This window comes from Hyaena hyaena, unplaced genomic scaffold (assembly GCF_003009895.1).
Source record: "Hyaena hyaena isolate Hyena2069 unplaced genomic scaffold, ASM300989v1 scaffold_45, whole genome shotgun sequence".
Classification (NCBI taxonomy): domain Eukaryota; kingdom Metazoa; phylum Chordata; class Mammalia; order Carnivora; family Hyaenidae; genus Hyaena; species Hyaena hyaena.
The window spans coordinates 1445994-1473477 of record NW_024080677.1 but is presented as its reverse complement, the minus strand read 5'-3'; the positions used below and the strand labels follow the sequence as shown (position 1 = coordinate 1473477).

General features: G+C 37.3%; 1 protein-coding gene across 5 annotated transcripts in view; it reads left to right on the top strand.

Annotated features, from left to right (window-relative positions):
* Positions 1-27484, top strand: part of ATP13A3 (ATPase 13A3) — an 85477-nt gene that overhangs the window by 39292 nt on the left and 18701 nt on the right. For all 5 annotated transcript variants that reach the window (XM_039230308.1, XM_039230309.1, XM_039230306.1 and 2 more), the window contains 17 exons: positions 355-543; positions 2251-2312; positions 4223-4373; positions 7067-7183; positions 7786-7803; positions 7896-8049; positions 8146-8266; positions 17623-17747; positions 19299-19474; positions 20193-20315; positions 20398-20477; positions 21546-21588; positions 21676-21785; positions 22087-22183; positions 23112-23184; positions 24971-25148; positions 26387-26574. In XM_039230308.1, the coding sequence (XP_039086239.1) occupies positions 355-543; positions 2251-2312; positions 4223-4373; positions 7067-7183; positions 7786-7803; positions 7896-8049; positions 8146-8266; positions 17623-17747; positions 19299-19474; positions 20193-20315; positions 20398-20477; positions 21546-21588; positions 21676-21785; positions 22087-22183; positions 23112-23184; positions 24971-25148; positions 26387-26574 (2005 nt within the window). The remainder of the gene's footprint in view (positions 1-354; positions 544-2250; positions 2313-4222; positions 4374-7066; positions 7184-7785; positions 7804-7895; positions 8050-8145; positions 8267-17622; positions 17748-19298; positions 19475-20192; positions 20316-20397; positions 20478-21545; positions 21589-21675; positions 21786-22086; positions 22184-23111; positions 23185-24970; positions 25149-26386; positions 26575-27484) is intronic.

Sequence of the window (27484 nt, the reverse complement as noted above, 5' to 3'; positions counted from 1 at the left end):
CAAATTTCTCTTTTCCATCCCTTTTGGAGATGGGCACAGTGCTTGTAGCAAGTCAGTATTTGATAGATATTTGTTGAATTTTGAAGTGTGTGGTATGTGAAGCACATAGAGCTCTTAAAATGAAGATTTCCTTTAAAAATAGCTTATATTCCACAGTCCATTTTGACAATTCATTGAGCTTTCTATTTTGCAGACTCTAAACGGAAAAAAATTGTAAATACTTGATGGATGTGAATCCATGCACACTTATGTATAAAATTGAAAATGGTTTATAGATTCTTCACTAATAGCCACATTAGATTAGTAGATATTTGATATTGGGGAGTCTGACATTTATTTTTGTGTTAATCGTAGGTAGAAGTTGGGGTCATAATTATCGAGTCCTTGGATATCATTACCATTACTGTGCCACCTGCACTTCCAGCTGCAATGACAGCTGGGATTGTGTATGCCCAAAGAAGACTGAAAAAAATTGGTATTTTCTGTATCAGTCCTCAAAGGATAAATATCTGTGGACAGCTGAATCTTGTTTGCTTTGACAAGGTTGGTTCAGTTTTGTAATCATTCTCAAAGGTTACTTGGGTAGCTTTTAAACATTTAGAGTAAGGTTTTCTGTATTCTCTGTCAAATTTGCTCACATTGTTTCATGTTCTTCTAATATTCCTCTTTTTCAACTTACTTGGCACCAAACCATTTTTGTATATTTCCTCTCATTGCTTTTTCATTTTTTAATACTTTGGGTATTGCTTATTTGCTCAAATCTGCAGTTGTCTAATCATTCATATCCAGAACTATCCCTTATATTAGTAGTAAAGATGATCTGATCTTTCTTATTTTTACCAGAGTAAGCTCCATACAGATATATTTACTGGAATTTTGTTGCTATTAAGTATATATATTTAGTTAAAGTTTGCCCTATGATTTTATTGAATATGTTTCAAACTTACTAAGGTCACTGATTTCACAATTTTATGTGAAAATGACCAATTTTGTACCTGTATGAAATATTCCTTGCCTTGTCCTACAAAGAGTTTTCCTTTTCTTTGCTGAAATTAGAGTTTTAGGAATTAAATCTTGACCAGAAACCCTCCCATCAAGCTCTTGTTGGTAACTGATATTATAGTAAGATTTTTGGGCACATTCATTATTAAAGAGAGAAATGTGAGACATACTTTGTTTAAAAAAGTCATATCCTGGGGCAGCTAGCTGGCTCAGTTGGCAGTGTGCGCGACTCTTGATCTTGGGGTCGTGAGTTTCAGCCCCACGTTAGGTATGGAATTACTTAAAAAAAAAAAAAAAAAGTCCTATCCTATGACTGCATTTTATATTTTTCTGTTTGGAAAATTTTACTTATGCCTGTCTTTTCTGGAAACCTTACTATTAAGATTTTTATGTAGATACAAAAGTAGAGAAAGATACAAGTATAAAAAGCCCTGGTTTACCCATCACTCAGCTTTAACAGTTAATCAGCATTTTGTTGATTTTACTTCATCTGTCCCCTCATTTTGAAGGTGGCAGCATCAGACATTCTTTCACCCAGTATGCCTCCATTTTATCTCTAGAAGATGTTAAAAAATTAATTGCAGTACCATTATTGTATTCCACTTAACAAGATTAACAATTCTTTAGTATTATCTGATATCCAGTTTATACTCAGATTTCCCTGCCTTTCTCAAAAGTGTCTCAAAGTTTTACGATTTGTTTTTTCTGTTGGAATCCAAACAATGATTGCATTGGTTCCAATTAATCTGTAACAGTTGTTTCTCTTGCCCCTTATCCTGAATCATCTTATTGAAGGAACCAGGTCATATACATCCTCCTGATGTCATTTAATGTGTTCTCTTCCCTTTTTGGCTTCCTGTGTTTTAATGTCTCCTTCCTTTGTAGGGATCCTTGATTGATTGATTAATTGTTGCATTCTGTTTTTTTCATAATACAAGTCCATAAACATACAGTTCTTTATATACATACGCTCCCCCTGCCCCCCGCCCAGGCCCCGCAGAGGAACCATATCACAAGGAAAGTTCTGTATGTACCCTTTCCCCACTGTAACTATTTTTCCTGGAAGTTATTTTATATGAGTATACAGAGATCTTAGTAGTTTCCTTTGTTTACAGTTATGTTCTACTTTATTATGTATATGTAACATAGCTTTTCATGTTTTTCTTTTTTGGGGGGAGGTATTATACTTTGTATATATGTGCGTTTGTTTATTTATTTATTTATTTATTTATTTATTTATTTTTAAAGACTGGAACCCTTACTGAAGATGGTTTAGATCTGTGGGGGATTCAACGAGTGGAAAATACACGGTAAATATTAGATAGACTTGATAATTTATTAGTTACTTAATAATATTTAAATATCTGAAACATTCAAACATACATAAAATAATATGACAGCTTTGTACCCACCGCCAAGATTAAACAATTGACATTTTGTCATATTTGCTTCAGATCTCTTTTAAAAGATTTAAAATATTACAGATACTACTAAAGTCTTAATCTATCCCTTCCCATGTCTCTACCATCATTCTGAAGTTGTGTTCTCTTACTATCTTTGTATGTTTATGTATTTAGTCTCCATCTCTGTCTCTAAAGAAGACTTATCTGTAAATAAATGTACATCACTGATAAGATGTACATGTGTTTTTGCTGCCTTCTTTTTTCTTTCCTTTTTTTTTTTTTTTTTTGCCTCTTAACATTGTTTTCAAGATTTATCCAGGTTAGTATGTATAGGTTGAATTCATTTGTTTGCTTCTTGATTCCAAAGATTTGTGCTTTTCGTAAATTAGGGAAGTTTTTCAGCTTTTTTTTTTTTTTTTTTAATTCCCTTATGACCTTTTCCCCGTTCTTTTTCCCTCCATCTGAGCATCCTGGCCATAGGTTAGACAGGAGATTGCACTTGGTTTTTTCCAAGTCTGCCTGTCCTCCTCTACCCCCATGGTGTCTTGTTCTTTTTCTAAGTCTTTAATTTAAAAGTTGCCCTTTTTGCATTCTTTCAGATTGCCATTCTATTATCTCAAATTTATGGGATTCTAATTCTGTCTCTGTTGTGTCTGTTGAGTCATGGGAATGTTTCTCAGTGCATTTTTAAATTATGGACTTAAGCTCAGCAGGATTTTTCTGTGAGATTTCTTTGTGGCTGTGTTGTGGGAGCTCCTCTCTGGAGAGTTTAGACTGTGCTTGGCCCAGAGTGGCATCGGTGGTGCCAGATGAGCTTTCATGTTACTTTCATAACCTGAGGATCTCTGGACCAGCAGTAGCATGGATTCAAACCCAGATCCTAGCTTGACTGGTGTAGGGATTCAGAGTTATGCCCTAAAACTAGACTTCCTGTGTTTGAACCTTTGCTCTGCCACTTGTGTGCTGTGTAACCTTGGCAGGTTCCTTAACTCTCTGTTCCAGTGTCGTCTTCTATAACATGAGTATCATAAAATCTCCTCTTCTGGTGTGAGGAGGACATGAGTCAGATATGTTTCAAGTTATTAGAACAGTGCCTGGTGCACAGTAAATATTACACAGATACTAACTATCTTCTAGAGCTTTGGGTGAGAGAAAGAGATCAGCTTATTCTTAGTTATTCCTCTGGATGTGTAGGTAAATTATTTTTAGTATAATATTTTTCCAAGGATGCTCTTCAAAATCACTGGCTCTCTTCGGTGAAAGGGATCCTCTCAGTTTGAACTCCCCACTTTTTATCTGGCCAGGACTTTGTCTTCCATTCCTGTGTGGGAATTAAAGCCTGGGTCCTTAGGGTCCTGGGATGGCTCCCTTCCTTCTGCCTTCTCTCTCAGGCAGTCCTCTGGCTTTCCTTCCCTTCCATTTCTGGCACTTGAAAATTTCCTTTTCTTTCTTATGAGCTTGGTTTATGCATTTAAATGATGATGTGTTACACATTCACTTTGTGTTTCTACAAAAGAAACACAAAATACAAAATTTTATGTATTATGTATCATATGCCGATAGGCAGGAATTTTAATTATTTAGTATCTAGTATTTTCTATATTTTATGTCTGGCATAGGTATTCAGAATTTTAGATAAGATGGGATTTTAGCTAATGTGTAATTTACATGGAAGAATGCCAAAACTATAGTGAAAGTTAACATGTGCAGAAATGCAAACATTTTTATTTCCTTTTTTTAAAATTATAAAACCTGAGTATGCTTAGGATATTTATTGTCTTGGGGTTTATGAATCTAATTCAGTGTTTTCTATTTAGTTTTCTTTTGCCAGAAGAAAATGTTTGCAATGAGATACTGGTAAAGTCTCAGTTTGTGGCTTGTATGGCTACCTGCCACTCACTCACAAAGATTGAAGGAGTGCTTTCTGGTGATCCACTCGATTTGAAAATGTTCGAAGCCATTGGATGGGTGAGTTCAATATTTTAAAGCAGAAGGAACTTGAAGGAAAATAATCTTGCACCAGGAAGATGGTTTCTACTGTTGTTTTGATGACTGGTTGATCTTGTACCATAAAAGGAAATGTGTAATTTCTAAAGGTACGTCATTGGAGAAACATTCATAATTGTGTAAAAAAGTATCTGTTTAGTTAAATTAACTCACTTAAACACCTTTAATAGAGGAGGACCTGCTTTGGTGTCTGCTCTATGTTTATAAGAGAAATCAGCTATCAGCAATTTGGGGTAATAGGCCTGAGTCAGAAAGATGATTTTCAATACCAGTAATCTGTTGACCATAGGTGAAAAGTATAGTTCTGTGTCTTCATTGTTGTTTTGTCGTCATGTTCTTTCTGTGTTGTTTACACACACACATACCCACACACAGTTTTGTCTGTTTATACTTTCTATTTGTTTTGGCTTTTGATCCTTTGATCCTTTGAGTGCCTGCAGTGTTTTCTGGTTATCATTTCACAGTATTTTCTTTTACAGATGCAATAATAAGGTTTTTAAAGTTCCCTTCTGGCTTCTGAATTATTTTCTGTGGGTCAGTTTTCTTTCACCCTCCCAACACTTGGTCTTTTTCCTTCATGCCTTTGGTTTTCATTATACATCTTGATGGTACTTTCATATTTAAGAATGAAGGATTGCTGCGATAATTCCAGGGAGCTACAGTCGGGTTTTTTTTGTTTTGTTTTGTTTTTTTTTTTAGTTTTATTTATTTTTGAGAGAGAGAGAGACAGCATGAGCAGGGGAGGGGCAGAGAGAGGGAGCTACAGAATCTGAAGACAGGCTCCAGGCTCTGAGCTGTGAGCACAGAGCCCGACGCAGAGCTCAAACCCACGATCTGTGAGATCATGACCTGAGCCGAAGTTGGACACTTAACCGACTGAGCCACCCAGGCGCCCCAGCGATAGTCAGGTTTTTGTCATTGCCCGTGTGTGTCTTAGTCTTTTTACTTGAGCTGTGTCTCTCCTGAATGGCGAGGCTGACCCAGGGGGGCTCTCTGTGTGCTGAGGGTGCATCCTCATCAGGGGGCTGTTCCTCAGACCAGGGCTGCAGAGCTGGCCTTGTAGTTGCTGTCCTCACTCGCTCTGCTGACCCTCACCGGAGCAGCGTTTTGTCAGGGAGGTAGCTCCTCTCTCTCGACAGTAACCCCCGGGCTTGGTTTTTGTTTTTATCTTGCTTAGCTCAACTATTCTGGCTGAAAAAAAATGAACCTCTCCTGTAGGTCCTCGTGTGTTTATTCTGGGCTACTGTTTTTTTCTTTGCTCTTTTCATCAATATAGTTTCAGTTTACCTTTTGTCTTCATATTTGAAATCCTTCTTTTGATTTTCTCTTTACTTTTAAAATGTTTGTTTATTTATTTATTTTGAGAGAGAGAGAGCAGAGGAGGGGCAGAGAGAGAGGGAGACAAAGAATCCCAAGCAGGTTCTGCGCTTGAACCCACGAACTGTGAGATCATGACCTGAGCCAAAGTTGAACGCTTAACCAACTGAGCCACCCAGGCGCCCCAGTTTTTTGTTTATTTTTAAAGGATTCTTTCTTTTTTTGTATTTTTTAATTTTTTTTTTTAATGTTTATTGATTTATTTAGAGAAAGAAAGAATCCCAAACAGGCTCCACGCTGTCAGCATGACACGGAGCTCATTCCCACAAACTGAGTTGTACACTCAACCCAAAATCAAGAATCTTACACTCAACTGATTGTGCCACCTGGGCACCCCTGTTTTGTTAATGTTCTGAAACAGGGAGATGGATGTCTGGATTGATGCTTGTCCGTCTTCTGATAGCCCACAATAAATACTTGTCAAATTTAATTCCCAAAAGGCCTTTAGAGGATAATTTATAAGAGTAAATAGGACTGGTTCATCTTATATGTTTTCTAAAACTTCTCCCCAGCTGAACAGATTTTCAGTAGATTTAGTGTTGTTTGTGGATCTTTTAAAAATGGGTTAAATAAATAAGTTTGCATAATAGCATGTTTTGTTGACACTGAGATGTCTTGATGCTTGATCTTACCACAGACTATCAGTGGAATGTTTCCACATAACCAGTCATTGCTGTTGTTTGATGTGATCAGTGCCATATAAGATACATCCCAATTTCAGGGATGTTAAAACCTGTCTTAGAATTGTGTAAAATTGGCTAATTGGACACTCATGACCTAAGCGAAAGTCAGACGCTCAACCGACTAAGCCACCCAGGCGCCCCTTAAACTTTGTTTAAAATACATGCAATTTTACTTATATATTATACTAACATAAATATAAGTATACTAATATATTAGTGATCTAGTAGTGCTCATTTATTCCTTGGATACTGACTTTTTTGTTGTTATTGCACTGAAGATAGCTATAATGTTTCTTTTTTTTTTTTTTAAATATTTTATTTATTTTTGAGAGAGAGAGAGAGACAGCATGAGCAGGGGAGGGTCAGAGAGAGAGGGAGACACAGAATCCGAAGCAGGCTCCAGGCTCTGAACTAGCTGTCAGCACAGAGCCCGATGCGGGGCTCGAACCCACGAACCGTGAGATCATGACCTGAGCCGAAGTCGGATGCTTAACCGACTGAGCCACCCAGGCACCCCAGCCATAATGTTTCTTTTGAAAGTAGAACCAGTGAGTTGAATTTTATGAAGTAATGTGTTGGATATTTTCCTTTCAGATTCTGGAAGAAGCAACTGAAGAGGAAACAGCACTTCATAATCGAATTATGCCCACTGTGGTTCGTCCTCCAAAACAGCTGCTTCCGGAATCCATACCTGCAGGAAACCAAGAAATGGTGTGAAATCACATGAAGTTGGATAATACTTAATACTTAAGTTAATACTTAGTGTTGATGTTCATTTTCAATCCTCATTTTGAACTGTTGCTAGAAGACTAAATCACATGTCCTTTATTTAATTCTTAGGGCAGATATGATTATCTTAACTACATTTATCCCAAACACCGCATCTGGTGTGTTGCAGTCACTCTGTGTGTAAAACATTGAGATGTAATTCTCAGTACCATTACTTTTCCTTACTACTTATTGAGCAACTTAGGCCTTGTGATTTAGATGGTGAGGAATCCTTTTCAATTCCTAGGATTTAGTAAAAAGAATATTGAATGGCTTTACTCTTAAGTGAATTTTAAAATATGTTCCCCCTTACTTTAGTACTTAATATGTTAATATTTTAGGGTAGCAAAATATTTTAAAATATTCAAGCACACATTTTTTTAAAAAAGGGAGTAGAGAAGCAGTCTTGAAACCTGACTTTGAAATAATCAAAGCTTCTTGCTAATTTTTAAATAGTGTTTTGTGGGCATGTAAGGTTTTGTTTTTTTAATTTGAGTATGTTAATGAACCTAATCTGTACGGTTTCTTTATCCTTTTGTTTTTAGGAGCTGTTTGAACTTCCGGTAAGTGAAGAATGTTTACTTGTTACTTAAGTATATGTGTTTAAATTCTAAAAGAATAATAAGTGCTTTGTGCATCTTTTGCAATTACACAGGCTATTTATGAGATAGGAATTGTTCGCCAGTTCCCATTTTCTTCTGCTTTGCAACGTATGAGTGTGGTTGCAAGGGTGCTAGGGGATAAGAAGATGGATGCCTACATGAAAGGAGCGCCCGAAGTCATTGCTAGTCTTTGTAAACCTGAAACAGGTAAGGGATCAACGAGGCTGTGAGTGAAATTCTGTTATTTGTGTAAGCTTGTAGTTGCAGTTTTAACAATGGCATTTATTTTTTCCTTTTTAAAAGTTCCTACTGATTTTGAAAAAGTCTTAGAAGATTACACTAAACAGGGCTTCCGTGTAATTGCTCTTGCACACAGAAAATTGGAGTCAAAACTGACATGGCATAAAGTACAGAATATTAGCAGGTAAGGTGGATGAACAGTTTTTCTGCGGTTTTTCCAGTAACATATTGTTTGTGTTTATATGTCATGTACAATAAGTTCTATGTGGTGAATATTTGTTAAACGTTTATTTATTACAAATAATTTTAAAAAATTTTACTTACTTTTGAGAGAGTGAGTAAGCATGAGTGGGAGAAGGGCAGAGAAAGAGGGAGACACAGAATCCAAAACAGGCTCTAGGTTCGAGCTGTCAGCACAGAGCCTGATGCAGGGCTCAAATTCATGAGCTATGAGATGATGACCTGAGCTGAACTCGGACGCTCAACCGACTGAACCACCCAGGCGCCCCTATTTATTTATTTTTAATTTAAATCCAAGTTAGTTAACATAGATTGTAATAATGTTTCAAGAATAGAATTTAATGATTCATCACTTACATACGGCACCCAATGCTCATCCCAGCCAAGTACCTTCCTTAATGCCCATCTCCCATCTAGCCCATTCCCCCGCCCACCACCCTGCCAGCAACCCCCAGTTCTCTGTATTTGAGCCTTGTATGATTTGTCTCCTCCTCTGTTTTTATATGAGTTTGGCTTCCCTTCCCTTCTGTTCATCTGTTTTGTATTTTCAGTTCATAGGAGTGAAGTCACATATTTGTCTTTCTCTGACTAACTTATTTTGCTTAGCATAATACACTCTAGTTCTATCCACATTGTTGCAAATGGCAAGGGTTCCTTCTTTTTAATCACTGAGTGATACTCCATTATATATGTATACTACATCTTCTTTACCCATTCATCTGTCAGTGGACATTTGGGCTCTTTCTTTTTGGCTATTGTCAATAGTACTGGTATAAATATTGGGGTGCATGTGTCCCTTTGAAACGGCACTCCTGTATCCTTTGGATAAATACCTAGTAGTGCAAGTGCTGGGTCATAGGGTTGTTCCGTTTTTAATTTTTTGAGGAACCTCCACACTGTTTTCCAGAGTTGCTGCACCAGTTTGCATTCCCACCAGCAGTGCAAAGGGTTCCTTTTTCTCTGCACCCTCGCCAACCTCTGTTGTTGCCTGAGTTGTTAATGTTAGCCATCCTGACAGGGTTGTGAGGTGGTATCTCATTGTGGTTTTGATTTGTATTTCTGTGATGATGAGTGATGTTGAGCATTTTTTCACGTGTCTGTTAGCCATCGTGATGTGTTTTTTAGAGAAGTGTCTATTCGTATCTTTTGTCCATTTCTTCACTGGATTATTTATTTTTGTGGTATTGATTTTGTTAAGTTGTTTATAGATATTGGATACTAACCTTTTATCTGATACGTCATTTGCAGATATCTTCTCCCATTCTTTCGGTTGCCTTTTAGCATTGCTGATTGTTTCTTTTCTGTGCAGAAGCTTTTTATCTTGATGAGGTCTCAGTAGTTCATTTTTGCTTTTGTTTCCCTTGCCTCTGGAGACATGTCAAGTAAGAAGTTGCTGGGGCCGAGGTCAAAGAAGTTGTTGCCTGTTATCTCCTCTAGTATTTTGATGACTTCCTGTCTTTCTTTTAGGTCTTTCATCCATTTTGCATTTATTTTTGTGTATAGTGTAAGGAAGTGGTCCAGGTTCATTCTTCTGCATGTTGCTGTCTGGTTTTCCCAGCACCATTTACTGAAGAGACTGTCTTTATTCCATTGGATATTCTTTCTTACTTTGTCAAAGATTCGTTGGCCGTACGTTTGTGGGTCCATTTCTGGGTTCTCTATTGTGTTCCATTGATCTGTGTGTCTGTTTTTGTGCCAGTACCATACTGTCTTGATGATTACAGCTTTGTAATACAGCTTGAAGTCTGGAATTGTGATGCCTCCAGCTTTGGTTTTCTTTTTCAGGATTGCTTTGGTTATTTGGAGTCTTTTCTGGCTCCATACAAATTTTAGCATTGTTTGTTCTAGCTCTTTAAAGAATGCTGGTGTTATTTTGATAGGGATTATATTGACTGTTTAGATTGCTTTGAGTAGTATTGGTATTTTAACAACACTTTCTGTTTTTCCAATCCATGAGCATGGAATGTTTTTTCTTTTGTGTGTGTGTCTTTGATTCCTTTCATAAGCTTTCTATAGTTTTCAGTGTATAGCTTTTTCACTTTTTTGATTAGGTTTATTCTAGCTTTTTTATGGTTTTTGGTTCAATTGTAAATGGGATTGATTCCTTGATTTCTCTTTCTGCCACTTCATTATAGGTGTATAGAAATGCAACCAATTTTTGTACGTTGATTTTATCCTGCAACTTGGCTAATTCATGGATCAGTTCAGGCAACTTTTTGGTGGAGTCTTTTGGGTTTTCCACAGAGTATCATGTCATCTGTGAAGAGAAGGTTTGGCTTCTTCCTTGCCAATATGTATGCCTTTTCTTTTTGCTGTCTGATTGCTGAGGCTAAGACTTCCAGTACTGTGTTGGACAGCAGTGGTGAGATAGGACACCCCTGTTGTGTTCCTGACCTTAGGAGGAAGCTTCCAGTTTTCCCCAATTGAGGATGATCTTAGTGGTGGTCTTCCATATATGGCCTTTGTGATGTTGAGGTATGTTCCTTCTCTTCTTCCTTTCTTAAGGTTTTCTATCAGGAAAGGATACTGTATTTTGTCAAATGTTTTTCTGCATCTACGGAGAGGATCATGTGGTTCTTATCCTTTGTTTTATTGTTGTGATGTATTAACCAATGATTTGCAGATATTGAATCACCCCTGCAGCCCAGAAATAAATCCCACTTGATCATGGTGAAGAATTTTTTTGATGTATTGTTGGATTTGATTTGCTAGTATCTTGTTGAGAATTTTTGTAGGTATGTTCATCGGGGAAATTGGTCTTACTTCCCCCTTTTAGTGGGGTCTTTATCTGGTTTTAGAATCAAGATAATGCTTGTCTCGTAGAATGAGTTGGAAGTTTTTCTTCCATTATTATTTTTTGGAACAGTTTTAGAAGAATAGGTATTAACTCTCCTTTAAATGTAGAAGGAGGTATTAACTCTCCTTTAAATTCCCAGGTAGAATTCCCTTGGGAAGCCATCTGGCCCAGGACTCTTGTGGGAGATTTTTGATTACTGATTCAATTTCTTTACTGTTTATGATTCTGTTCCAATTTTCTATTCCTTCTTGTTTCAGTTTTGGTAGTTTATAGGTTTCTAGGAATTTATCCATTTCTTCCAGATTGCCCAATTTGTTGGCATATAGTTGCTCATAATATTCTCTTATTGTTTGTATTTCTGCAGTGTTGGTTGTGATCTCTCTTCTTTCATTCATGATTTTATTTATTTGATCCTTTCCTTTTCCTTTTTGATCATTCTGGCTAGGGGTTTATCAGTTTCGTTAATTCTTTCAAAGAACCAGCTCCTGGTTTCATTGATCTGTTCTACTGTTTCTGTTGTTGTTTTCCCCCCAATGTCATTGATTTCTGCTCTAGTCTGTATTTTCCCTTCTTGTGCTGGTTTTGGCTTTATTTGCTGTTCTTTTTCCAGTTCCTTTAGGTATAAAGGTAGATAGTGGATTTGAGACCATTATTCCTTCAGGAAGGCCTGGATTGCTATATACTTCCCTCTTACGATCTCCTTTGCTGCATCCTAGAGATTTTCAGCTGTCGTGTTTTCATTTTATTTGCTTCCATGTACTTTTTAATTTCTTGTTTAACCCATTCATTCTGTAGCAGAATCTTCTTTAATCTCCAAGTATTTATAGTCTTTCCAAGTATTTTCTTATGGTTGATTTTGGTCCAGTGTGTCTTTCAAAGCCATTGTTTCCTTGTTGATTTTTCTGCCTAGGTGATCTATCCATTGCTATAAGTGAGGTGTTGAAGTCCCCTACTATTAGGGTATTATTATCAATGAGTTTCTTTATATTTGTGATTAATTGATTTATATATTGGGTCCTTCCACATTGGGGACATAGTTACCCTTAATTATAATATAATGCCCTTCTTCGTGTCTTGGTAAAATCTAGTTTGTCTAAGTATTGCTACTCTAGCTCTCTTTTGATGACCATTAGCATGATATATGGTTCTCCATATCATGCTTTGGGTCTAAAATGGGTCTCCTGTAAGCAGCATATAGATGGGTCTTGTTTTCTTATCCATTCTGATACCCTGTGTCTTTTGACCGGAGTGTTTAGTTCTTTGACATTTAGAGTGAGTACTGAAAGATATAAATTTAGTGCCATTGTGTTGCCTGTAGAGTTAGATTTTCTGGTGATGTTTTCTGGTCCTTTATCTGTTGCTTTTGGTCTTGTTTGTTTTGTTTCATCTTTTCTCCACTCAAAGTGTCCCCCTTAAAATTTCTTGCAGGGGTGGTTTAGTGGTCACAAACTCCTTTAGTTTTTGTTTGTCTGGGAAACTTTTTATCTCTCCTTCTATTTTGAATTGACAGTCTTGCTGGATAAAGAATTCTTGGCTGCATATTTTTTCCGATTCAGCACATTGAATATATCCTGCCATTCCTTTCTGGTCTGCCAAGTTTCTGTGGATAGGTCTACTGAGAACCTGATCTGTTTTCCCTTATAAGTTAAGGCCTTTTTTCCCTTGCTGCTTTTATAATTCTTTCCTTGTCTGTGTATTTTGTGAATTTGACTGTGATTTGCCTTGGTGTTGGTTGGTTTTTGTTGAATCTAATGGGAGTTCTTTGTGCTTCTTGGATTTTGATGTCTGCTGTATGGCCTCTACTAAGCAGGGGAAGCACTTCTCGCTGTGTAGCACACAGACTCCCAGACCACGCTGCTTGCTCCTGGGGATTTGCCCTGCTTCCTGACTAGAGCACCACCAGGCACTGAGCTCCACTGTTGGTAGAATCCTGGTGGTATTGAAACCCTCTCCTTTCTTTCCATCAGTGGTTTTGGGGAACAGATTTCTTGTTCAGTCCTCTGTGACCGTTTTCACTCTTTCTCTTTCCCGCCAGCCCCTTTCGGGGGCATGTTCTCCCTGCAGTCTCCCAGTGTGCTGGGCTCTTCCCTTTCCTTTGTGCTCTCTGCAAAAAGAGCTCCCTGCCTTCCGTGGCTTTTCTCTTCCTCAGTTCGCCTCGCCTCTCTGTACCGCTTACCTGCCTGCCGAATTCTGTGGCTCAGGTTACGCAGATTGTTGTGATAATCCTCAGATCAATTTCCTGGGTGTGCAAAATGGTTTGGTGCTGATCTAGCTGTGTTCAGGGACGAGACAAGCTGAGCATCTCCGTGCTGCTCTGCCATCTTTCCAAAAGCCCTATTAAATATTTGTCAAATATATGCAACTGTACCTTATGCACTGTTTGTTTTAGGTGAATGAGATACAAGTACAAATCTTTGGAACCCTTCTCAGTTTGTTAAATATTTATTTAGTGCCTGTGTGTAGGTAATGCTCTAGGAACATAATTATGTTTGAAAACATAAACATAATTCTATAGTATTTTGTTTTTCCCAAATAATCTACTTGGTTTTGCTCAGTTGCTCGAACCAAGTATTATTTTGGCCAGAATAACATGAATCATAATACCAATTACCACCTTTCCTCCCTTTCCTACTTCAAAGGTCAAATGACATCACCATCATCACATTGACTTTTCTCCAATCTTTTCATCTCTCTAATTTGTGTTTCACAGTGCTTCCAGAGAGCTTTTTAACCTACCAGTCTCTAGTTGGAATTCTTTTTTTTTTTTTTTTTTAATGTTTACGATTTTATTTTTGGAAGAGAGGCCGCACAAATTGGGGAGGGGCAGAGAGAGGGGGAGACACAGAATCCCAAGCAGGCTCCAGGCTCCGAGCCGTCAGCACAGAGCCTGACGTGGGGCTAAAACCCATGAACCAAGAGATCATTACCTGAGCTGAACTTGGACACTTAACCTCCTGAGCCACCCAGGTGCCCTTCTAGTTGGAATTCTTATAAATGGCTTCCCATCATACACTGAAAGCGTTTACATCAGGGAGATGCATCAGGAAAGAAAGAAAACAAAACACATTAACACTTAATTTGAAAAAGGTGAATTATACAAGCAGATGAGAATCAGAAAAGGGCATACAAATGGCCGATGAACACATGAAAATGGTAGTACACTTTATCTAGTTCTTTGGGGAACTATAAAATAAAACCACCGTGAGACAACACTTGTCTCCTAAGGTTGGCAAAATTGAAAATACTGATATTACCAAGTGTTGGTGATGGCTTGGGAAAATTTTAACAACATACTGCTACTACACTATTGTAGATTCATCATAAACGTGTAGTATCTATCAAAATTTAAATTTGCTCACACAGTTTGACCCAACGTGTGCAGTTCTAGGAATCCAGATTTAAGAGCTATTTCTATGTGTGCCTAAGGTTCATGTTTAAATAATGCAAATGACATAATACCAATAAGGCAGGGGCTAAACTATGGGCTCTTAACATTGCTGTTAATAACAGCTCTTCCTGCTTTCAAAGTAGAGCATTCCTATGAAGCTGTTCCTAAGCTGAAATGGCTTAAAGTGAGGAAGTAAGTACCATTACTGTACGTGGAAAAACTTTTGAGTGCTTCCAGGCCCCAAAAATAATCTCTCTGAAGCTTTTCTGATAGCTTAGGACACATCTTGCTAATGCAGGCACAGAATAAATCAAGGGAGAGTAAGGAGCTCACAGACACAGTTCAAAGCTCTATGGCTTGATGCTGAGATGCTAATTGTAATCCCCAAGGACGGAACTTGGGAGTGCCACTCTCACTGCTCGGAAGTACGGTGCTTCTAAAATGGCTTGCTACAAAATACATGCTGAATGCTATTTTTGCCTCTTGTCTTTTTTTCTTGAAAGCAAAATATCCTCCTCAGATATTTTTTGGTTAATGAAAATGAGTACTAACATGGGTCTTTCATAAAAGTAAAATGGCCTAACGTGAACTTGGGAAAAGCGGGAGACCCCTGTGTCTCAGGCACACTGAATGAAGAGTAGGACAGTGTTTTTATTTGTAGTGCAGTCCTGTTTTACTGAGTGAGAACTGAGGAGTGGAGTGGATAGCCCAATAACTAAAAGGAAAAACTACATTAGGAATTTTGCCTATTAAAACAGTATTTGGGGGATGTAGTTTAAGCATGAACATTTCAAAAAAAGAAAAACAAAGAAAAACAGAAAAGCAGTAGCCAGATCTGATGGGTGTGCAAGGTTGGGAGCTACACGTGTACAATGTTAGGTTCTAATTCCTGTGACGGCCATGTTAGGCTCTTCTTTCTCTACAGTTTCACTTTTTTTTAAATTGTTTTTTAATGTTTTATTTATTTCTGAGAGAGAGAGAAAGAGAGACAGCGTGAGCAGGGAGGGTCAGAGAGAGAGGGAGATACAGAATCTGAAACAGGCTCCAGGCTCTGAGCTAACTGTCCGCATAGAGCCCGATGCTGGGCTCGAACCCACGAACCGCGAGATCATGACCTGAGCTGATGTCGGATGCTTAACCAGCTGAGCCACCCGGGCACCCCTACAGTTTCACCTTTTGCTAGGACCTTTAAAGATCAATTACTGATTTGTCTGTAGTTTTTTTTTTTTTTTTTAATGTTTTATTTATTTCTGAGAGAGAAAGAGAGAAAGAGTGTGAGCAGGGGAGGGTCAAAGAGAGAGAGAGACACAGAATCTGAAACAGGCTCCAGGCTCTGAGCTGGCAGCACAGAGCCTGATGTGGGGCTCGAACCCACGAGCCGTGAGATCATGACCTGAGCCGAAGTCGGACGCTTAACCGACTGAGCCACCCAGGCGCCCCAGATTTGTCTGTAGTTCTTAAGCCTCTCATATTCAGACATCCTTGCATGCCCTTGAATAGGCTGTTCCTTCTGCCCAGAATATCCTATCCCCGTTTCTCTCTTTCTCTACTCCCCTTCTGTCATATGCTTCAACTAAGACCCTCTCTTGTATTTCCATTCTATTTTATAAGAGTAGATTTGGGCATTTGTCTTATAACTTGAACCTTCCTATCTTGAGTTGAATATTGTATTTTTCATTCGAGAACAAAATTGCCATAACCTGTATCATTCATTGGAGAGTAAGGAAACCAGCAGCAGCCAGAAACTAACAGGTCATGGGAAAACAGCTTGTAGTGCTTTGACCCCAGAGTCTCACCTCGGTACAGCTTTGTTCTTTGAAATGCGTTTGCGGGCTTCAAGGCTTATTTTTCCTATCATCGCCAGCAGTATCGTTTGTATTGTTCCTTAACTGTTCTTTACTACCTTTTACCACCCATAGTTATAAATTATATTTCAGAGAGTGTTTATGTTTTAGAGCTGTGTACTGAAAATATCTCTGTTGAATTTTGTGTAGAAAACCAGTTGGTTATTGCCAGTCTGAAATTTTGTTTCCTAATTTCAAGCCTTCTTTCTCCATTAAAAAAAACTATTTCTGTGATACAATGCTGGTAGCTTGAGATTTCGTAGGAATGCATCCATCTCCATGATAATGCACATGTTATTTTAGCATGCATCTCTTTGCTTGCATGTGTATTTTCTCACAAAAAACAATACAAAACAAATGCCTTGAGAGTAGAGATTCATATCTTTTCACCTTTGACCTCCCAGTGACTGGTAGTACTGCTTGGTGCAGAGTGGTTACTCAACTTTTGAAGGAATAGTGACTTGATAGCTATTGAATATTAATATTCTCAGAGACCCATTTCTGGAGCCCAAATACATCTCATTGTCAGACTGCTAATAGTTTTTATATCACACTTCCCGAATCAAGAATTTGATCAAGATATACGTGGGGCTCAGCCTGTTAAGCATCTGACTCTTGATTTCGGCTCAAGTCGTGATGTCATAGTTCATGAGATTGAACCTGAGTCAGGCTCTGCTGAAAGCGTGGAGCCTGCTTTGGACTTTCTTTGTCTCTCTCTCTCTGTGCAGGCATGCTCTTTCTCTCTAAACAAACAAACAAACAAACAAACTTACAAAAAAAAAATTTGATCAAGACTTTTCTAAAATTCATCAAAGGCATGATCATAATGAACCCAATATAACTGTATTGAATGTGCTTATGGTCAAATTTTTTCCTTTTTTTCTCTGGACATTTAAGTTAGGGTGTGTTGCATGGGAGGGGCAGTAAAGCATAGATTTATTTATGCTTATTCATTTTGTGGATGGAACATAAGATGAGCATTCCTTAGTACTACAAGTGTTTCGTGTCTTACAAAGATAACTTTTCCAAATTATCCTTACTACATTTCCAATGGTGAAGTTTAGTTTCATTTGTATCTCTTGGGAATTGTTTTTCCAGATACAAGTTTTAGATATTGAACTCAGACACACATTTATGGTATATTCAACATATAAAATTGTTTATATTTATTGGTATTTTAAATTGCTTTATCAATATAAAGGGAATAGATACTGTTCCATTGTATGTTAAAATTTCTAAGCCATTATGTGTTAAAATTTCTTTTTCTGCAGAGATGTCATTGAAAACAACATGGACTTTATGGGATTAATTGTAATGCAGAACAAATTAAAGCAAGAAACCCCTGCAGTACTTGAAGATTTGCATAAAGCCAACATTCGCACGGTCATGGTCACAGGTGAGACTTCATAAAAGGACACAGGAAAAATTGAGTGTACCTCTTAGAGTCCAAGTTATATAATATTGTGGAATGAACAGTTAGTTATAAAAGCACCTAGTGGCTTCATACTCCCGTGCCCTATTTCAGCTCAGAATATTCTTCAAAGGTATAAGATAACTTTGCAATACTCCTTTAAGGGCTAGCAAATTCTCTTTATAGAAATAGTAAAATGGTGAAGGGCATACTATAAAAATTTACATACAGCTCCTTTTTGTTACCTGTCTTCAAATCCTGTATTACTTACAGCAGTTATTGTTTCTTGTGTTATTTGCACATTTTTTTTCTCTACTAGGATATAAAATTCTAGAGGGTGGAGACAGTGTTTTTTTCATGTTGGGGTCTTTTGCAATTTTTTTAAAACTGTGTCAGTAGTGTGAAAAATGATTAATAGAATTTTGTTAGACTTACATTTTTATGTAGAAGAGTATGTTCCTTATCTTTGCTTGAATGCATACTAGTGAAGATAGCCATTGTTTGATTTGCTTTTGATTTTTGAGTACCACATCTAAATGATTCTCCTGGTATTATTATGCTGTTGATAAATTCGGTAATTCCCTTCCTTAGCTTTGTGAAATTGTGGCAGCTCTAATGTGTTTTTTCTTAGTAAATAACCATAATTAAGGTGGTCGATTTATGGCTTTATGTATTCACTGAGCCTTATATGGAAAAGGGACTCTGAGATCCATCTAATAGTATACTTACTACTATGTAGCTCCAGTATATGCATTTATTAGCATCCCAGCGATTCATTGGTTCTAATGATTGCGCTTTCAAAGCACTTTCCATCTCCTCTCTTCCCCCTCTTTCTCTGCCATGATAAACTGTGGCTTTGTGTCTCAAAGGGGTCACTCTTGTCCATGGAGGATGCCCTTGGAAATAGTATATGGGAATTAGGGGAAGAAATAATATTGCCCTTCCATTCTGGTGGCGGTGGACTTCCCAGACCTTTGCTGGCTTTTCACATATGTTTATTTTCTTCTCTTGAGCCTTTCCTTACAAGGCTTCTTTTCAGTTTTTGCCTTTTCAAAACTGAGAGGTTCTTTATATCTTATAAAGATTGTATTCTTCTCACCTTGCTTATCTTTTTGCTTTTGTAATCCATTCTCTTTTTTTTCCTATGATATTAGGCATTCTTGTACAGACTACCAGTCACTGCTAAGTTATTTCAGCAAATAGTTTTGAGCACCTGCTCTGTGGCTGACACAGTGCCAGGCATTGGTGGGTGCTACTAGTGCATGACTGAAAAGATTCAGGACGTATCTGACTTTAAAAACTGTGAGTGAGAGTGGTCTGTTTAGCAGATATGGGCTTGAATTATTTGAGGCTTCCTTTGAAGCCTCAGTATGTTCTGATTTTTGGTATTTTGAAGCTCCAGGGATAAGACCGTACATGAACTTCATTTTGCAAGCCGAGTCATGGGGTAATAGATATTCTTGATAAGTATTTGTTGTTGAATACATTTATGTTTCCATGTTAATTTTAACATATTTTCAATATTTTGAACATTAGGTGACAACATGTTGACTGCTGTCTCTGTGGCCAGAGACTGTGGAATGATACTACCTCAGGATAAAGTTATTATTGCTGAAGCATTACCTCCGAAGGATGGGAAAGTTGCCAAGATAAATTGGCATTATGCAGACACCCTAACACAGTGCAGTAATTCATCAGCCATTGACTCGGAGGTAATGTCAAGATGATTTTTCCCTTTTGAAGCTTGCTTGTTTGAATGTAGTCTGAAGAAATAAAAAGTGGTGCATTAAAATTCGACACAACAAAAATTAAATGAAAACAGACGCCTGGGCTCTCTTCTCAGAGATTGATTCATTAGGACTAGGTAAGACCCAGGTACCTTAAATTGTGATATTTAGCCAAAGCTGCGAAGCACCATTTTAAAGTATAAGGGTCCCAGATATTTATCCTATTTTAAAAGTGATAAATGATACAATGGTCCATAACGTTTAGTTCATACATTATTTCAAACTGAAGCTGATATTTAACCTTTTTTTTTTTTTTAAACAAACATCATTGGTTGATTACCTTAAAATTGAATTTCTTTTCACTTTCAAAAAATGGTAAACTTTGATTCTTTTATGTAAAATATCAAATGAAAGAATTTAGTTTTAGATCTTATTTTATTTATATGTTTATTTTTGGGAGAGAGAGACAGAGCATAAGTGGAGAGGGACAGAGAGAGAGAGAGAGACAGAATCTGAAGCAGACTCTAGGGTCTGAGCCTCACGTGGGGATTGAACTCACGCACCATGAGATCATGACCTGAGTCGAAGTCGGATGCTTAACCGACTGAGTCACTCAGGTGCCCCATAGATCTGATATATTTAAAATAGGATTGTATTACTCAATTTGGCTGCCTAAATATTGTTTTGAATGTCTTATATACAGGCTATTCCAATTAAATTGGTTGATGATAGCTTAGAGAATCTTCAGGTGACTCGTTACCATTTTGCAATGAATGGAAAATCATTTTCAGTGATATTGGAACATTTTCAAGACCTTGCTCCTAAGGTTAGTGACTGGGTTTATGTATGTATGTGTTCACAAGAATATGTTGTGAATAATACTTTAACGAAATTCATATTTTTTCCAGTTGATGTTGCATGGCACTGTTTTTGCTCGAATGGCACCTGATCAGAAGACACAATTAATAGAAGCATTGCAAAATGTAGAGTAAGTATTGGTGGTGTTTGATTCTTGTGAATTGTAATTTCATTTTCAAACCCAGAAAAGTAACTAATATTTCATGTGTATAGAATTGTCACCCGCAAGATAGGTGATAACTCTAAGTGCCTCTTTACAAGAGGCTCATGTACTCATTTATTTAGCTAAAATAAAAATCAGAATTCCTTTTCCAGATATCTTTTAGATAGAGCTCATTAACTCAGCTTGTAGAAGGGACTTTAGAGTTTCTGTAAATAATTATGTTTCAAGTTTTAAAGAGAGAAATCTTTACTGATAGCCTTAAACGTAGGTTACTAAAGACTGTACAGGCCCAAGACCTTTGCTCTAAAGATTAGGAAATTAAGATGCCAAGTAATAAACTGTTTGCCCCATTTGTGACACATATGGGACGATAACCCAGGTCATTTGACTTGCAGGCTGGTGCTCTTTGCACAGCAAAATGCCTGTGGTCATTGTGGTAAAAAGATTCGTCAGTTTTAGTGGGGAGGTCTTGGTCTTTCAGCTGTTCGTAATGTATCAGAGAAATCTTTTTTTTTTTTTAGTTTTTTTAGTAAATTTTCTTAAATGTTTTTATTTCTGAGAGAGAGAGTGTGAGCGGGGGAGGGGCAGAGAGGGTGGGAGGCAGAATCAGAAGCAGGCTCCAGGCTCTGAGCTGTCAGCACAGAGCATTATGCTGGGTTTGAAATTGTGAAGCGTGGATCATGACCTGAGCTAAAATCTGACCCTTAACTGACTGAGCCACCCAGGCACCGTTGGAGAAATTCTTAAGTTAAATGTTGTTCATTTTAAAAAATTAATCAGGGGGCGCCTGGGTGGCTCAGTCGGTTGAGTGTCTGACTTTGGCTCAGGTCATGATCTCACCACTTGTGAGTTCGAGCCCCTCATGGGGCTCTGTGCTGACAGCTCAGAACCTGGATCCTGCTTCGGATACTGTGTCTCCCCCACTCTCTGCCTCTATCTTGCTCATGCTCTGTCTCTCTCTCTGTTTCTCAATAGTAAATAAATGTTAACCAAAAAAAAATTACTCAGAATCTTAACACAATTTTTGTTTCTCAGTTACTTTGTTGGAATGTGCGGTGATGGGGCAAATGATTGTGGTGTAAGTATGGTTTTTGTGATTTATAATTCTTTCTCTACCTGAGTCCTGTTCACAAAACTTAACTACTTTTCTTCTTTATACCATTAGGCTTTGAAGAGAGCACATGGAGGCATTTCGTTATCAGAGCTTGAGGCTTCAGTGGCATCTCCCTTTACCTCCAAAACTCCTAGTATTTCCTGTGTGCCAAACCTTATCAGGTAGCACAAATTGAAAATTTTCCTATTTTCTCTTTGTGGCTTGCTCTTAATAATACAGAAAAAATATAGAAATCCGTATGACTTTGTTGTAATGGTGTATTAGTAGATTTGATCTATACCTTAATTACCAACTCGTTGCTACTCTTCATTTCTTTCAGTTCTGCTTTGGTTTAATTCTTTTGGTAGAAAAGTGCTTTGTTGTAGCTACTGAAATGTTGCCGTTCATCTGTCAAGATAGAATTATGATTTGGAAGAGGAGTTCAAAATGCTTTTATTTACATGCCAACATTTGTTTTCACAGGGAAGGCCGTGCTGCTTTAATGACTTCTTTCTGTGTGTTTAAATTTATGGCTTTGTACAGCATCATACAGTACTCCAGTGTTACCCTGCTGTATTCTGTGAGTACCGACATTGCTGGTAGAGATCTGCTTAGTGTTAAGGCACTTAAGCTAAAAAATTGAGTATGTATGCATCTACTAATTATGGAACTTACATAACTAGCATCTGTAAGTTTTCCTTTGGTTTATTATATTTTGAGTAACAGATTGAAAATCTCATTAATCTTAGAATATCATTTTCTTTAAGGCTGACAACTGTGGCTAAAGCCTTGTGAATAAAAGATGATCGTATTCTTTTTTTGCCTTTAGCTCAGAATGGGTGTCTTTCTTAGCACTCTTCAAAATGTCAAGCTGTGACATATTTCAGAATTGTAGTTAACTTTGTGATGATGCATTTACAGAAAAGACCAGAATGAGAAAAGATGTTTCTGCAGTAGTTTGTAGGACCTTATGGAGTCCTGCTTTTTTGGAGAAAAAGTATAAAGAGTGATATCCTTAGGTACTCCACTAGATTTTATAATTGAAGTGAGATCACTTTAGAATTTTCTTGAAATTAACATTAGTGACATCTCAGGGAGTCTTTGTGAAGCTATCCCTTTCTACCATTTGTAGATAGTATCAGAAGGGATGGTGTTAAGATATTAAGGAAGCTCTGAGATACTAATTTTCGAGAACATTGAATATTGTGAGTAAAAGTTTGTGTTTTCTTTTTGCCTAAAATTTAAAAGATCGTTTTGAATGAATTTTTAGGAGATGCCTTTTATGTTAATAAGTTGAATATTTGCAAATACATGTTATATTTCACTAATTTCAAAGGCAAGTATGTTTTAATATTTAAGCAAGTTCAAGTGTCATTTTAAAGTTGGTGTTATTTGGGATGGGGGCAGCACAGGAGGTGACTGAAACCAAAGGAGGAAACTCTAAAGCCAGGGAAAATGGTATAAAAAGTTTCTGGAAACTAATTATGTTTTAAAAATTACTTCTGTAGATCTTAAGTAACCTAGGAGACTTCCAGTTTCTCTTCATTGATCTGGCAATCATTTTGGTAGTGGTATTTACAAGTGAGTATTTGGCGCTGCTATTGATTTACAAGCATAAGAAATTCTGGTGTAACTCATTAAGTTTTTGTAAATTTGTCTTTTTACTACTGGTTGTTTTCATTTGCCCTATTTTATTGTTCTCTGTCCATCTTTTCCTGAAATATTTGAGAATAAGTTTGTAATATCATGCCCCTTTGCCTCTGAATATTGTGTATATTACCATAAAACAAAGGCCATTCTCTTACATGATTAAACATTGGTATGGGGTGCCTGGGTGGCTTAGGTGGTTAAGCATCTGACTTCGACTCAGGTCATGATCTCTCAGTTCGTGGGTTTGAGCCCTGCATCGGGCTCTGTGCTGACAGCTCAGCCTGGAGCCTGCTTCGGATTCTGTGTCTCCCTCTCTCTCTGCCCCTCCCCTTCTGGTGCTCTGTCTCTTAAAAAATAAGCATTAAAATAACCCAAAAACATAGTTCTTAAGATGAGGAAATTTAACACTCACACAATATTAATTAGTCCACAGCCCATAATCAAGTGTTGTCATATGTCCAGATAATGTCTTTTCTACTTATTTTGTTTCCCTAGTTCTCCAGAACCAGGATCTAATCAAGGCTCACAAATTTCATTGTTTTCTCTTTAGTCTTTTTTAATCCAGAATATTACATCAGCCTTTTTTTGGGGCATCTTGATGTTGACATTTATGAGAGAAGAGAAACCAATTATATGGATTTGTCTGCTGTAGTCTCTTTAGACTGGGGTTGTGAATTCTTGGCAGGAATATGGCAGAAGTGATGTTGTGTCTTCGGTACAGCATAGGAAGAGACACAAGATGTTGGTTTATTTTGGTCTTTGTGATTATATAAAAATAAGTAATGACGTAATGGGATATGGACCATTGAATCAAATGAATATTCACAAGGTCATATTGGAAGTAAATAAGGAGAGAAGGGAAAGCTCTTTCTGAGGATAAAATGCAATCTAATATAGAAGGAATGATGGGCTTAGACCATGAAAAGACCCTGATCTGATTGATCTGTTAAGTCAGCTAATTCTATTCTGTGCAATAGAGGATGCTTACCAGCACCTCTGGCCTCTGCCCCTACAAGCCAGTAACAGCTACAGTTGTGACAATCAAAAATATCCCCAGACATTGCCAGATATTCTCTGGGGGGCAAAATCATGTCGGTTGAGAACCACTGGATTAGATCCTCGTTAGTGGATACTAAAACTGGTGAGTGAAAGTTTAATAAGGAACAGGATTTTTACATAGTTTCAGTATCTTTTTACAAATTACATATTAATTACAAAGAGAAATGTTATGATGGAGAAACTTGGGAGGCATCACCCTAATAAGTGATTAAAGCCTTTTTTGGTTACTGTTATATTTATATCGCTTCTAACCTTTGTTAATGTCTTCTTAGTGGGAGGAAATAATGTATTATTACTGTAGCTTTTCATTTAAAGATTGAGAAATAAATAAATTCTTAGTTTGAACATTCAAGGATCGTGATTAATGTTACAGTTTATGTTATAGTTATGTTCATAAACATGTAGTTGATGTTCTTTTTTACTTCTAGTGTTTCTTTGAATTTCAGTAGGCTAATATAGAAGTACTTGTGAAAAAGAAAAGGACACTTTTCAAAAAGCCTGATTACAGATTACTTAAATATGTATGTCATCTGGATTGGGTTTTGGACATTTTTTATATTAAAGATTTGTTAGAAATAAATGTAAGTTACTAAATGAATCTGAGTTTTATAGCAACAAATTTAGGTACAAACTCCTCCTGTTTTTCTTCTCAATACAGTGAGTTTAAACCCTGCGTGGAAGGAACTTGTGGCACAGAGACCACCTTCGGGTCTTATATCTGGGGCCCTTCTCTTCTCCGTTTTGTCTCAGATCATCATCTGCATTGGATTTCAGTCTTTGGGTTTTTTTTGGGTCAAGCAGCAATCTTGGTATGAAGTATGGCATCCACAGTCAGAGTAAGTGGGTCCATCCATTTTAAAAATCTGTGTAAGACGTGTAACATATATGTACGTAAAAGTAAGTTTTAAAATGTATATAAAAGTTTACAGGCAATATGATTAAAGACTTAAATTATTTGGTTTATATTTGATAAGTATCGTGGTAACTCCTTGATGGTCAGGCAAGGTCCTCGTAATCACTACCAAAATGAGGACGTTGAATCAGTTTCTTAATTTGCTACTGAGCTTTGCTTTCCTTATCTGTAGAATGAGAAAGTTGAAATTAATCACTGGAGTCTCTCCTAAACCCAAAATGTTTCTGTGTCTAACTTTTCTACCCTAAGTTTAGGAAACAACATTTTAAAACCAAAAAAGCTTGTAAAAAAGGTACCAAGTGCTTCTCTTACTTCTGGGTAGAGTGTTCTGTCAGTGACAAATTATGATAACATTATCTTAATCAAACACATAAGCCATTCGCTAAGGTAATTTTATGGAGTTAAATTTTTAGATGCAAACATTTATTTATAGTTTGATGAAAGGAGAATATATAAGTTTCAGGAAACTTTAAGAAATTTAACGTTACCGTTTGCTTATATGTACGTATAAACACTGCATATGAAAAGAAGTAGGTGGAATTGTTCCGGAGTCTCTCCAGAGTTCATTTGTAGCACAGTAACATTTCGTTACTACTTGCCTGTGCTTATGTAGTTAGTGTTTTAGTAATGGGTGTGACCTGTGTTTCACAGTCCTGCCCACCTGGAAGTAGAGCCCATGGGGCAGCTGCCATAGGTTGAGAATATTGAGGGCCGTCTCAGTGCCAGGGCCTTTCCCAGGCACTGGCATGAGTCATCCCTCCTTCCTTACAGTAACCCTGTGATGGTACAGATGTCACTTAACAGGTCAGGAAATGGCCTCAGAAATAAAATCATATTTCCTCAGTTAAGCTAAAAAATGGTAGAGCTAAGGTCAAACCTAAGGTCTGTTCTGGCATAGTCACCAGACAGTGTTATATCAGCATCATCCCCAAATTTAAAAATGGGAGCGGCTTATTTATTATGTGACTAAAGAGAAGAGACCCTTAACACTGGTATTGCCTGTTCTGTGTGTTTTACCTTGATATTATTGGCTCTCTCCCTGTAAACACTCCCTGATTTCTATGTATATTATGATAGAGATTCAGGACAGTTAAGGTAAAATCGGTTACTTTTGGGAAATGTGTTATGTTTAGTAATGTAAACATTTTTTGTGTGTTCTAGTGCTTGTAATACAACAAGAAGCCTGTATTGGAATTCTTCACACTTGTACAATGAAACCGAACTTGATACACATAATATACAAAATTATGAAAATACCACAGTGTTTTTTATCTCCAGTTTTCAGTACCTCATAGTGGCAATTGCCTTTTCAAAAGGAAAGCCCTTCAGGCAACCTTGCTACAAGAATTGTAAGTTGGGCATTCATTGTGATTTTTATCCTGCTTCCTTTCTTTAAAAATAACGTAAGAAGAGTAGAGTTAAAACTGTTCTTTCAACGTGAAATAGGTCTTCACGAGTAGAATGAACCTAGTGATTTAGATGTTTACTGTCTTGTTGTGTTCTCATGGGAGCTGCCACTCCAAAGTTTAAAATTGCAGCCACTAGTTCTAAACATTCCTGGTTTTCACATCTTATTGCTTCTGGCTCCAGCTTGTATTTTTACAGCTCACTGCAGACAGAGTTAGAATTAGAAGCAGGAACCGAGGATCTTCGGTTGGAACCGTGGGTATTGTACTCTGCTCCTGGGCGGCCTGCACAGTGCTAGCTGTCTTCCCATCATTTTCGACACTGGCACAGGCAGTGTTCACCTGCGGCTCTTCATTTCTGTCACCTCTGCATCCACTGCCGAAAGGGGCCGTAGAAGGGAGTCTCGTGCTGATGTCAAAGTCGACCACCTATGGAAGTAGGAGATAGCATTTCAGTTGATCAAGATTAGGGTTGATGGAGGAAAAAAATCAATTACCATATATCAGTTGCCAATTCTTTTAAAAGTTGAGAATATACTAATTAATATATGGGACAACTTAATTTTTTCATTTAAAACTTTAGATTTTTGCAATATATCACAGAATGAATAGTGGTTATTCTTTTATTGTAGTTGTAAAGAAATGCTGGTGTTCTAGTTGGCAAACTGTTAGGTAACAAATTTCAGTAAATCTTACCTATGTCATGTCAGAGTTTACAGAGCATTTTCACATACGTTATTTTGTTCTTCTGCCTTGTGTGGTTTGTAGGTCACATTTTATTCATATACTTGGACAGGTTAAGATGATTCGAGTATCAATGATACTGGCATCTGTTTTTACTTTTTTCTTCGTG